The following is a 13,071-nucleotide window of genomic DNA, read 5'->3' as shown; positions in this document are numbered from 1 at the left end:
GGGCTGTTGAGTGTTTGCTAAAGCTCAGTATTCTCCAGTTGTGCACAGAGTTCCCATGCTGGGGCACTGCTGAGGGCTAGAGACAGCAACTCTCTCTGGAAACACACAAGGGTAGTAGGGACAAACTGCTTAAATAACTGCCGTTCATTGAGACATTTATGTTTAGAATGGTTAGAAACTTCTTTAATTTGTGCGTGTTCACTGTGGGTACTGATGGGTTTCATAAAGACAAGCTCCTGCAAGAGTGTCTTTGACTGCACTGACCCCCTCACCCCACCTCATCCACTCTCCCTTTTCTCGTCCTCCTCTTATGTCATGTGTGTGTATGTACACAACCTTTGTGTCATGTGTGCACAGTGACAGAAAACGCGCATTATTTGCCTTCTGAGTCTGGCTTGTTTCACTTTCTATGGAGACCTCCCATTGCATCCATTTCCCAGCAGTTTTGTCCTTTGTGGCTGAATAAACTCCCCCATGTTTATCGCATTTGCTGTGTCCACTCAGCTGTTGATGGACAAGCAGACTGTCACTGTAGCCTAGGAGTCATGAACAGTGCAATGATGAGGATGATGAATAGTGCAAACCTCTCTCACCACGTTGGCTTTTATCCCTCCTGGTAGATTCCCAAGTGCTGCAGCTGGGCCAGAGGTAGCTCTATATTTAGGAACTCTCACACTGGTTTTCCTGGTGCCTGCACCAGTTTTCACTCCATCTAACAATGCATAAGGATTCCCTGCCCCTACATCTTCCCCGGCATTCTTGGTTTGTTACTGTTCTCAATGATAGCTGTTCCTCCTTCAGTGAGATGGAATCCCAGTGTCATTGGCACTTTCCAGATGGTAAGGATGTCAAAAGATTTCCACATGTCCACCAGCCCTCTGTGCCTTGCTGCTTATGAACTGTGTGATCATTTCATTAGCCAATTTATTGCCTAACTTGCTTGGACTTTTGTTTGTTTTAATTTTAGTACTTAGTTTTAAAAGTTCTTTATTCTAGAAATAATCTGTCTCAGAAATACTAACATTTTATTATGATGTCAGACTATGAAGGGATTTTGGCAAAACTAATTTATTTTTATTGTTCCTACAGTGGCTTTAATTTGTTTTGTTGTTGGGTTATGTTATAAAACAGATTTTTACAATTCTTACCTGGATAAACTTGAAGGCAAGATTTTCCTGACTCAGTTTCTGTAGTACTATACAGTGATATTATTATTGTTGTTGTTGTTGTTATTGTTATTGTTATTATTTACTGTTTTCTGACAAGGCTTGGAAAGAAACAACCTAGAGTGGTTTGCCAGAACTGTTGATCTGACTCCAACAAGATAATTTGACATACAAGATAGTAATCTTTGCCTGTAACAATATTTTAATAGCTTTGGCTGCTCAGGAAGAAGTTACATAGACCAGGCTGGACTTGAACTCACAGAGATCTGCCTTCCTCAGCCTCCTAAATGCTTCGATTAAATTATGCACCACTACAGGTTTGTTACTATTTTTTTTACCATTTCCTGTTAATGGGTATTTGGCCTACATGTGTATTTGGGCACCACAGCATGCAATAACAGAGGAGAGAAGAGGAAGTAGAGTTCCTGGAAATGAAGTCAGGTGATCTGAGCTGCCATGTGGGTGCTGGGAACTGAATCTTTGTCCTCTGGAAGAGCCACCAGTGCTCTTAACTTCTGAACCCTGTCTCCAGTGTCTCTTTAAAATTATGCAATGCACAAGCTCAATTTTGCACCCAGGTGGTGGTGACACACGCCTTTAAACCCAGCACCTGGGAAGCAGAAGCAGGTGAATTTCTGTGAGGTCAAGGTCAGCCTGGTCTACAGGAATTAGTTGCAGGACATCTCCAAAGATACAGAGAAACCTTGTTTCAAAAAAACAAAAACCAAGCCAAAACAAGCAAACAAAAAGCACGAACCAGCTCGATTTGGTCTTATGAGTTTGCAGTGGTTTTTCTCTACAAGCTCAGCACGCTTTAGGACTTCACAATCACACTTTCACATCGTGATATTTGTTTGTTGTTTTTCAGATTCAGGACAAACAGTTGTCTGAAGGACAAAGCTCATTTTCATATGTGTATTTGGAAGTCATGTCAAAGCATTTTTCAAAATCAGAAAAAAGGCCAATCCTCTATGACAATGGCTCTCTCTTCGTCCACACTGACAAGCCTGTGTACACTCCGCAGCAGCACGGTAGAGTATCTGATGCTTCTTCCAAGGGAGAATGACATAAAGATGTGGAACTTTGAACATCTGAAATGGAGTGTAGACCAGTTTCTACTAACTCAAGAAAAACTCAGATCCTCATGACTTTTATATCCTCACATAGCATTTTCACTTGAAATTTATAATGGAATTAGTAAATTAATAACATAACCAATGATTACTTTATCTGTCCTGTCAGAGAATTTATTCATCAAAAATAGAGAAGACATAATTGCAAATACAATTTTGGCACTGGGAAATCATATATCATAAGATCTTCTATTTAAAACAAACTTGGATTCAGTAGGTAGTTCCAAGGTTGGAAAAAGAACCCCTGTGTAAAGGTTTAGACATCTGGCAGAGACTAACGTACATCACAGAGGTGCCCAAGTGCTGATTGTCCACAGCGAGTCACCTGAGAAAGTGTCTGTTACACATGGTTTCATATTCATAGTTTTCCTGTTGAGGGGAATGGCAGGAAAGACACTGTGACTATGGAAAATCTACATTTCCCCCCCAAGAACTACAAAGGAGACATAGGAAAAGTCAAAATTGCTTGTAAACCTTCTGTCTTTCCCCTGCTAGTTGCCATCTCTGAACAATTAGAGATGCATTTATGGAAGATGTACATTGCAGGAAGATGCAGGAAGGTTTTCATTCATGGTACTTTGGGGGACAGATTGACAGAGGCAAGAGGGACTGTCATGTTTTGTTTTGATGTTTAACTTTGTGACAGTAGAGACCTTCTAATTTTGGTGGATGCTGATGATGTCCATGGTGAGGTGAATGGGGCTGTATGATGGCATGCATATCAGACTTGGTCACCAGTCTTATCTCATTGTCTAGCACAAAGAAGGCATTGCAATTTAGTCATAGCTTCAATACGCAGATTTTATTGATCTTGCCTCTGATACACTAAGATTAGTATTCTAAATTAACTAAAAACTAGGTTAAAAACTATGCAAATAATAGTCACTGAAATTATAATGATAATGTAAAAATTTGTTACTTCTTTTTTGCTGAGTCATACGGAGACTCTGTCCTGTTTTTACCTGTGAGTGTCATTGGAAGGTGACACTAATATTCGTGTTTTATTAGTGAGGTTTAGAAGTTAAGATAACTAGGAACGGGAAGGGGAAGCAGTGAGACAAGACCATAGTTTTGAACATCAAAACCTGTGATCATAGGCTTTCCACAGGCAGCTAACAGCTCCTTCTTGACTCCTCAACAGCGCAGGCAGGTTTGTCATAGCCGTGAGGGAGAATATGAGGGAATGACAGCACTGAAGGGAGGAGAGCACAGGATGTGGGCGACCTGCTCATCATATTGTCTTTACCTTGTTACCTTGCAAAATGGGATTTCCTGGGACATCTCCGTGGAGTTACACAGTAAGAGCCAAGAGTCGAAATGGGTTGGGCTTAGGGCACTATTTCTGTTTTAGTGTGGGGACCAAGACTTGGCTCTGACTTGAGTTAAAAATACTTGAAGAATGAAAATGTGTCACCATGCCCCTGCAGAGTCAATAGCTCTACCAGTATGTTCAGCTCAAAAGCAGGCAGTGCAGCTTAGCAACCACATTTCTGAGCTTTGGTAGGCACCCTGATCCTCCACATCTTTTAGTCCTTCTGCCTTCTGTTCTTTTTATTTATTTATTTATTAAAGATTTCTGCCTCCTCCTCACCACCTCCTCCCATTTCCCTCCCCCTCCCCCAATCAAGTCCCCCTTCCCTCATCAGCCCAAAGAGCAATCAGGGTTCCCTGCCCTGTGGGAAGTCCAAGAATGACCCACCTCAATCCAGGTCTAGGAAGGTGAGCATCCAAACTGCCTAGGCTCCCCCAAAGCCAGTACGTACAGTAGGATCAAAAACCCATCGCCATTGTTCTTGAGTTCTCAGTAGTCCTCATTGTCCGCTATGTTCAGCGAGTCCGGTTTTATCCCAGGCTTTTCCAGACCCAGGCCAGCTGACCTTGGTGAGTTCCCGATAGAACATCCCCATTGTCTCAGTGTGTGGGTGCACCCCTCGCGGTCCTGAGTTCCTTGCGTGTGCTCTCTCCTTCTGCTCCTGATTTGGACCTTGGGATTTCAGTCCGGTGCTCCAATGTGGGTCTCTGTCTCTGTCTCCTTTCATTGCCTGATGAAGGTTAATATCCAGGAGGATGACTATATATTTTTCTTTGGGTTCACCTTCTTATTTAGCTTCTCTAGGATCACTAATTATAGGCCTTTATTTATGGCTAGGAACCAATTATGAGTGAGTACATCCCATGTTCCTCTTTTTGGGTCTGGCTTACCTCACTCAGGATAGTGTTTTCTATTTCTGTCCATCTGCATGCAAAATTCAAGAAGTCATTGCTTTTTACTGCTGAGTAGTACTCTAATATGTATATATTCCATACTTTCTTCATCCATTCTTCCATTGAAGGGCATCTAGGTTGATTTCAGGTTCTGGCTATTACAAACAATGCTGCTATGAACATAGTTGAGCATATACTTTTGTTGTATGATAGGGCATCTCTTGGGTATATTCCCAAGAGTGGTAATTCTGGGTCCAGGAGTAGGTTGATCCTGAATTTCCTGAGAAACTGCCACACTGCTTTCCAAAGTAGTTGCACAAGATTGCATTCCCACCAGCAATGGATGAGTGTACCCCTTACTCCACAACCTCTCCAATTATAAAATGGGGCACTGAGCTGAACAGAGAATTCTCAACAGAAGAGGATCAAATGACCAAAAGACACTTAAGGTCATGCTCAACTTTCTTAGCGATCAGGAAAATGCAAATCAAGACAACTTTAAGATACCATCTTACACCAGTCAGAATGGCTAAAATCAGAAACACCAATGATAGCCTTTGCTGCCTCCTGTTCTATAGCGCTCCCTGATCTCAGGTCCAGGGCTATGTTTTAGTTGTACCGTTTGGTGCTGGGTAGCCATGGTCACACACTATCTGTATTTAGAGCAGTTGTGAATCTATGTAGACAACACACAACCCTCGGGGGGGGGGGAGGGTTAAAGGCCTCCTACACGCAAGAAGAGCTATAGACAGTTAGTGCTGCTTAGAGAGGGAGGCTGGGTTTACCCAGGGAGGAGCCCCCACAGCTGATTCAATCCTGAGCAGTTAACCCTAAGCACATGCACATAGGAACAACACTAAATAAACATGTGTGTATGTGTGTATGTAAATATAAAAGTAACAGGCATGCAATTATACTATTCATGTATGTAATTCAAAAAAAATTAAAGACTTTAAGTTAAAAGATATTGAGCACAAAAAGCAAAGACAAGGAAGATATTTTAAGGGATCAGATTCAAATTTATAAAGATTAAAACCTACAATAACAGAGAAGAAAATACATGAAATGTTGCACTATTTTTTTTTCTGTGAAACACTTTTTTGTTGTTGAGAAAATAGGGTTTGTCTGTGTAACAACCCTGTTTGTACTGGAAATCACATAGTGCTAGACCAGGCTGACCTTGAACTCATAGATATCATCACGCCTCTGCCTCCCAAGAGCTGGAATTGAATGTATTTGCTGCCACCTGTCTCTGGGTACCTACTTCCAATGTGTATGAAAGAAGAAGAAAATTAAGCACAAATCAGCTGTGAGACCCACAGCATTTAGAGAGTGGAGCGTCTCACAGTACTTGGTGATGCGTGTCCATGAGCCCAGAACCAGGGAGGCTGATGAGAGGAGGTTGGGAATCACAGGCTAGCCTGGGCTACTTAGGAAGGAAACAAAGAGACACGTGTTTCCGGACAGAGTGCTTGCCTAGGATGTGCAAGGACCAACAGTTCTTCAATGTCGCCACTAGTCTTTTTTTTCTTTTTTTAATATTTATTTATTTATTATATATACAATATTCTCTCTGTGTGTATGTCTGCAGACCAGAAGAGGGCACTAGACCTCATTACAGATGGTTATGAGCCACCATGTGGTTGCCAGGAGTTGAACTCAGGACCTTTGGAAGAGCAGGCAATGCTCTTAACCACTGAGCCATCTCTCCTGCCCACCACTATTCTTTTGATAAGGATAGAACAATAACAGGACCTGGGGCAACAGATACAACAAAATCACACGATCACAGCATATCATAGGAGGAGCTAATTTGGAGCCTTGCTGCTTTTCATAAACAGGAGAGTGTATGCTTTCTGAACCAAACATTAGTTTGTCCCTCGACCCTCTGGCCCTAATGTAAGGCAGCATTGTATGTTTTCATGCAACCTACAGTGGAGCTCACTCTTTTGTTTTTATGAAATTCTCAATACATGGAGGTCTAATACCAGAAATAACTAATTTTACACTATTCACATGTTTCCAGCAAGTTGAACATAAGTATTTTTATAAGTTAACTTTCCTATTCACTATAAGTAAATCACAAGGACTTATGTTAAAATAAAAGAATCTTTAGTAATATATACGTTTACCAACATCTTTCCTTTAAATACGAGTTTTTATCTCGGGGCTATATTTGGTTTTTAACAAGATTTATCTCATTGAAAATGTTTTTAAAATATATTATTAATCTTTGACAATGTCACTCACTATATCTAAAAGCATTTTCACCCGGATGATGTTTGTTTCAAAAATTAGAATAGTCCTTGCTCAACAAGGTTTTTGATGATATCACTTCTTCTGCAGTAAAGGTTGGCGTCCTTTCGCTGGGAGATGCCTTGGAGCCAGTTACACGGGAAACTGTCTTAACTTTCATAGTAAGTATGTGCTTAGTCCCATGATGTTTCCCTCACAGATGGATAGATGGAGCAGGACTGTTCCCATGCAAGAGCTTTCTTGTCACTTAAACAAACTCTTCCTGAGTGCTTGCTTGCGGTTCTGCTTCTCCATCCAGAGTTGAAGCAGGGCAGCTCCTCTCTGCACAGCGTCATCTCCTTACAACCCTGGCCTCCAGTACTTTGGCCAAGATAAATCTCTAGTCTTCCAAAATTACCTGGTATGGGTATTACTTTGTAACAACGAAAAAATACTTAAGGTGGGCACGATTTTTATTTCTCTAAAGGACCCCGAAGGATCAGAAGTTGACAAGGTACAAGGAAACAATCTTACTGGAGCTGTGTCTTTTCCTGACTTCCAGATTCCTTCTAACCCCAAGTATGTAAAAATATTTCTTAATAACCTTTATTTCTGAAAAAAAAGATACAAACAAAAAACAAAAAAACATGTTGAACTTTTGTTTGTGGGGCAGAGGAAAGGTTAAGTGAGCACCTGCTCTTACCAAGGACAGCACACATGTAGCTATGTGAAGCCTTCCAAAGGATGGTAGAAGTTAGGCTCACTTCTCAGCAAAACAGAAATGAATCCCAGATACCAGAGCACTGCCCAGCATACCAGGAATTTTGGATTATCAGCACACCTTCAAAAGAGAATCCCTTAGATGTAGGTATTACCAGCCAGCCTCAGCAGATAGCAAAACAGTAAACAAATACACAGATACACACACACTCAGAAGAATTTCCCAAAATTTCTCACCCATTCTTTTTATAGAGAGAGCAATCAATTTAGAAGAGAAAACAATCTTCAGTTGTCCTTTTTTCCTTTTCACCCTAACAAAGTGTCCATCTCTGGGAAGAGGGTGTTGAGTTATGATCTATTGGGAGAGCACTTATGCCTAGCAGGTGTGGAGATTTAGTCATAACGTGTGTGTTTGCGTGTAGGAAATTTTGTTCTATTTGGGTTCATATGCAAGGATTAAGACCATGCTCATACAGAGGTTTATAAAATGCATGTTTAATGAGCACTGCTTGTGTGTGGAACTCACAATAAGAGAGCAAGCTGCCAAATAGAAGTCAAGTGCTCACAATCCCTGTTCTCAAGGAACATAGAGCACAATGTCTATGACAAGGGCAGCTAAACTATACTGTACTGAACTATACCGTACCATACTATACTATACCATACTATACTGTACTGTTCTTTACTGTACTGTACTATACTATAATGTTCTATATGGTACTGTACTATCCTATACCATACTATACTGTACTATACTATACCGTATTATACTGTACTATCCTATACCATACTATACTGTACTATACTATACTATACCATATTATACTGTACTATACTATATTAACAAGGGCAGCTATACTATAATGTACTATACTGTACTTTACTATATAAGGACACCTGTACTACACTGTACTATACTGTATTATACTATACAAGACAAGGGCAGCTATGCTATACTGTACTATTTACTATACTATATAAGGACAGCTATACTATGTTACACTATACTATACTCACTATACTGTACTGTGTTATACTATACTAGACAAGAGCAGCTATACTATTCTATAGTATAGTATCCTTTTCCATACTATACTATAGTCTACTACACTGTACTGTAATTATACTATACCATACTATAGTATACTGTAGTATTCTATACTGTACTATACAATTCTATTCTATACTATACTGTACTATAATATTCTATACCGTACCATACTGTATTATACTATAGAATACAAGATAAGGGAGGCTATACTATACTGTACTGTACCATACTACACTGTACTATATTATTCTATACTATACTGAACTATACTATTCTCTACTATACTATAATGTACTATACTATACTGTACCATACTATAATGTACTATCCTATCCTATACTGTACTATAATGTACTGTATTATACTATATTGTACTCTACTCTACTGTACTGTACTGTACCATGCTACACTACACTGTACTATACTATATGGTACCATGCTGTACTACACTGTACTACACTATACATAGCTACCGCAGACATTTCCAATAGAAACACTTTAGAGTCACTTGTCCTGTGTCGTTTCTAAGGGAAATTGCATTTGGCTCATTTTGAAAACATTTTCTGAAAATTGTAGACTGAAGTTTGGAGGCTGAAATAATCTGGATGATTTAAAATTATACAATTTCTTAAAATGCCATAGACCCCCTAGTGCAGAATTGAGTCTGCTATGTTATGATTCTGATTTCCCAGACGTCACCTCGTGCCAGCTGTCCACAGCAGACCACTGGAATTCATCAGACTCCACTCTCCCGTCTCAGCAGCTTGGCGTCTGTTGTTCTCTGTGCACAGAACACATTCTCCTTCATAGTTCTCTTCTCTGGGACATGGGAAAATGACACTTTGTACAGCTGCCATCCCTGGATATGACGTAATGTCCTCTTCACTCTCCACCTCCTTGTCCTGTGCATTTTCTTTCTTCTCCATGTCTTATTCACTGTTTCTTTATCACCCCCTCCCCATGTTAGAACCCAGGCTCCTTAAGATCAAGGCCCTTGTCCATAGTGTTCATTTAGCTCAGCAATTCAGCATCCTCAGTCCTTGGGTAAATACCTGTTGAGCAAGGACAATAGTCATGACAATCGTGCTATCTCCTCCATTGATCGCATCCCCTATCTGCATGGTAGATACGGTTTTTCTCTTCCCCAGTGATGTGCAGTAATTCGTATGAAATAAAGCTGCGCGGAAAACGTGTGAGAATCTGAACTGGTGTGGATTGTTTGCTATAAAGTCTGCGGTTCGTCTGTACTGATCTTTTTTAAATTTCATTGTTAGTACTCACTAATTTTTTTTTGTTTGTTTGGTTTTTGGTATTGGTCTTTCAAGACAGGGTTTCTCTGTGTAGCCTTGGATGTCCTCACTCTGTAAACAGGCTGACCTTGAATTTGGAATGGCACCTCCCAAAGTCTTGAAATTAAAGGCATGAGCTCCCACTGCCCAACCCCACTAACTATTTTGGAAGAAGGTTATTGGACAGGTTATTTTATGCTTTAGACCATCCATGCTTAGTTTTCTAATACAAATTTGGTCATATCAGGTGTGGATTTCACCACTGGTATGCCATCTTTCCAAACATATTATTATATTTTTTTACTATGTTGTGAATTTAACATAAATTCCTGGATTAATTATATATTGAAGTTGTTTCAGTTCTCAAATAAAAATTGCTATATTTACGTAAAATATGTAGGAAAAGATACAATACAAAAAACTAATTGTTAAACACATTATTTTATTTTTGAAATGTTCAGTTAAACCTATATATTTTTAAAATATCTTTAGTCCAAACTTTTACTTTGGTATGTGTGAAAGTGTTTGTGTGCGTGCATGTATGCATGCATATATCTACATGTATATGCATATATTCTTACCTCCTTAAAACAGAAATTACTAGAGTTCCTCTTGATAAATTAAAACTCTTTGATAACCTCCATGATTTCAAACATCTCGTTTCCACAGATACGGTAGATGGACGATTCAGGCTAAATTTAGAGAAGACGCTTCCACCAACGGAACAACACACTTTGAAATCAAAGAACACGGTAATCTTCAACCTAAGACTCGTTTATAGAACGTTAGTTTTCTCCCAGTAATTCTTTTCAGTAATAAAGCTAATGCAAACCACTCCCAGGTAGGGATGAGGCCCCGGGCCAGGGTGGTGGGAAGTCCTGGTGGGGTATGCGGCTACGGAGTCAGTGCTCGTTAGAGGTTGTTAAAGGGACATGATGATGTAGAACAGAATACCGTCGTGGGGCTGTTTTAGAAGGATTTTATGCCTTCCACACCCCCTTCTGTCTCACAGATAAAGCTTACAAAATAAATCTCACGTCAATAAGTGATCTGCAGCAAGAACTGAAAATTCAAGGTACTCTAACGCTTTGGTGGCTGTTCGGGAGTCTGAGGTCAGGTCGTCTGTTAGTCCCGAGGAAGCCCACCGGCCCTTGTGGATTCATGTTCTTCATAACAGAACTGGTATAGTCCCCAGGGAGCCTAGCTTATGGGGGATCTTTCTAGGCTCATGATTTTAGGAAAAATAAACAATTAGCGACGAGTCAAGTAGTTAAGTCAACAAACGATTTAGTTGAAGAGAGTATTATGGGTCATATTGCAGGGACAAGACCTATTTTTAAGTAATATAACAACAGTATGACACTGACCACTCTTCCCTATCTCCATTCTCCCGCTCATAGCAGAAGCCCAAGCCGTGATTCTCCAGCCTACAGATTACCTGGAACACAAAATAACAGAACAAGGTAGTCCACAAGTTGTATAGCACTGCGGTTACTGCATTCAAGACCAGAGAGCAGAAGACACGGGGTTTCCCTAATTGCAAAGCAGCTGGCGGGGAAAAGATGCCTGTGGAGGTTCAGTTCACCCCTCAAATGATCCTTCACGCAAAGTCAGGATTTCATTGTCCAGATCCTTACCCCGAACAAATCAGTTCTTTATTATTTCCTCTCCTAAAACTATATAAAATGTTTGTTTTCTCCAAGCATCTGGTGAGGGAGTCCTTTGATGGTAGAGAAAATAATGCTTGAGATACCTACAACTGTTGGTGGTAAGGACACACGTATTGACATCGTTTCAGCTGGTACATATAAACATCCGGTGGTAAAGAAGTGTTGTAATGACGGAGCCAGACATAGTGCCTATGAAACCTGTGCGCAGAGAGCAAAACGTGTGAAAACAGGCCCGCGCTGTGTCCAAGCTTTCACTCAATGCTGCACCATGGCAACCCGGATCAGAGCTACAGACACCTTTAAACATGTCCCTTTGGCAGGACACCATCGTAAGTATTGTTTTTCCTATCGGAACTTTCCTAAACCTGGGTAACTTTGTGTAAATTAACTTCTTCAAGAAAAGCAGTTTTCATGTCCTACTTATAATTAGAGTTGAAAGGCAGATAACTTGCAATGCCCAGAAGGACACCCTGTTGTGTATTTGGGGAACTGGAAACAGGCTAGCACCCTCAGAGAACACTAGTCCAGAGCCAAGACTCAGTGGCACGGAGGCCAGCTCACTATGCAGACTCGAAGGAGACTGAGAATCTCCAGTCGATAAAATGCAATGATTCTGTCACATTACAGTCAGCAAAAGTTGAAATCTATTTCAGTGTTAGCATTAGTAGATGTTTCAGGATGAAAGAACTTTCTTAATGTTTCCAAAACTACAGGGACTCCTTTTCTATATCGTCTTTAAGAAAACAAGCAGAAAGAAGCCTTCTGATGTTCTTCTGGATACTTTCAATTTTTAATTATTTATTTCATTTGGGAGATTTTGATATAGTCACATTATTTCTCCCTTTCCTTTGCCCCTTGTAAAGCAGCCCATAAATTCCTCTTGCTTTTCTTCAAAACCATGCCCTCTTTTTTCATTGTTACACTCATATGCGTATATACATATATTCCTAATATAACCTTGGTCTGTATATTTACATGTGTGCTTTTGGGAATAACCAGTTGCCATTGGATGAGCAGTCAGTGTGATCTTCCCTGGGGAAGACTCTTCTGCTCCCAGCATTCCTCTGATGCCTGTAGTTCTTTGTGTAGGGTTGGTACCTGGTGGTCTTTATCCCTCACCCTGGCATGTCTATTGCTGTGTCCTTGCAGGTTTATTGTTCACATTGGGGGAGCCATGTTGGGGAGACTGTCTGGTACAGCCTCTGGCATTACTAGGAGACAAAGTCTCACAGTAAAACCTGATCCTCTGGCACACAGCTGCCTATGACCAGATTGAGCCCTCTTCTAGCAGCTGAGAGCACCTACACTTGTGTGCACATAACCACACTCAGACACATAACATACACATGACTGAAATAAAATAAATCGTAAAGCAAGAGTAAAGTGTCCATATAAGCATTTGGAGTATGGGGAACATTACATATTTTACATAATTTTATTATTGACTTTTCATATAACCAATGACATAAAGTATGATCTCAGTGAAATAGATGAGGAAACTGAGAATGGAAACTGGTGAAGTAGCGGTGTATCTAATCTATACCATTATGAACACAATGCTGTATCTAATCTATACCATTATGAACACAATGCTGTATCTAA

General features: G+C 40.3%; 1 protein-coding gene across 1 annotated transcript in view; it reads left to right on the top strand.

Moving 5' to 3' along the window:
- LOC101987187 (complement C5-like) overlaps positions 1-13,071 on the top strand; it is a 21,611-nt gene that overhangs the window by 6,539 nt on the left and 2,001 nt on the right. Inside the window, exons 2-8 of the mRNA XM_005345995.2 lie at positions 2,035-2,197; positions 6,851-6,921; positions 7,227-7,318; positions 10,469-10,551; positions 10,812-10,874; positions 11,200-11,262; positions 11,598-11,798. Coding sequence (XP_005346052.1) covers positions 2,095-2,197; positions 6,851-6,921; positions 7,227-7,318; positions 10,469-10,551; positions 10,812-10,874; positions 11,200-11,262; positions 11,598-11,798 — 676 coding nt within the window. The 5' untranslated portion in view covers positions 2,035-2,094. The remainder of the gene's footprint in view (positions 1-2,034; positions 2,198-6,850; positions 6,922-7,226; positions 7,319-10,468; positions 10,552-10,811; positions 10,875-11,199; positions 11,263-11,597; positions 11,799-13,071) is intronic.

Source organism: Microtus ochrogaster, chromosome 4, assembly GCF_000317375.1.
Source record: "Microtus ochrogaster isolate Prairie Vole_2 chromosome 4, MicOch1.0, whole genome shotgun sequence".
NCBI classification, from domain to species: Eukaryota; Metazoa; Chordata; class Mammalia; order Rodentia; family Cricetidae; genus Microtus; species Microtus ochrogaster.
Note: the sequence above shows the minus strand (reverse complement) of the source record. Positions and strands in the feature narration are given on the sequence as shown.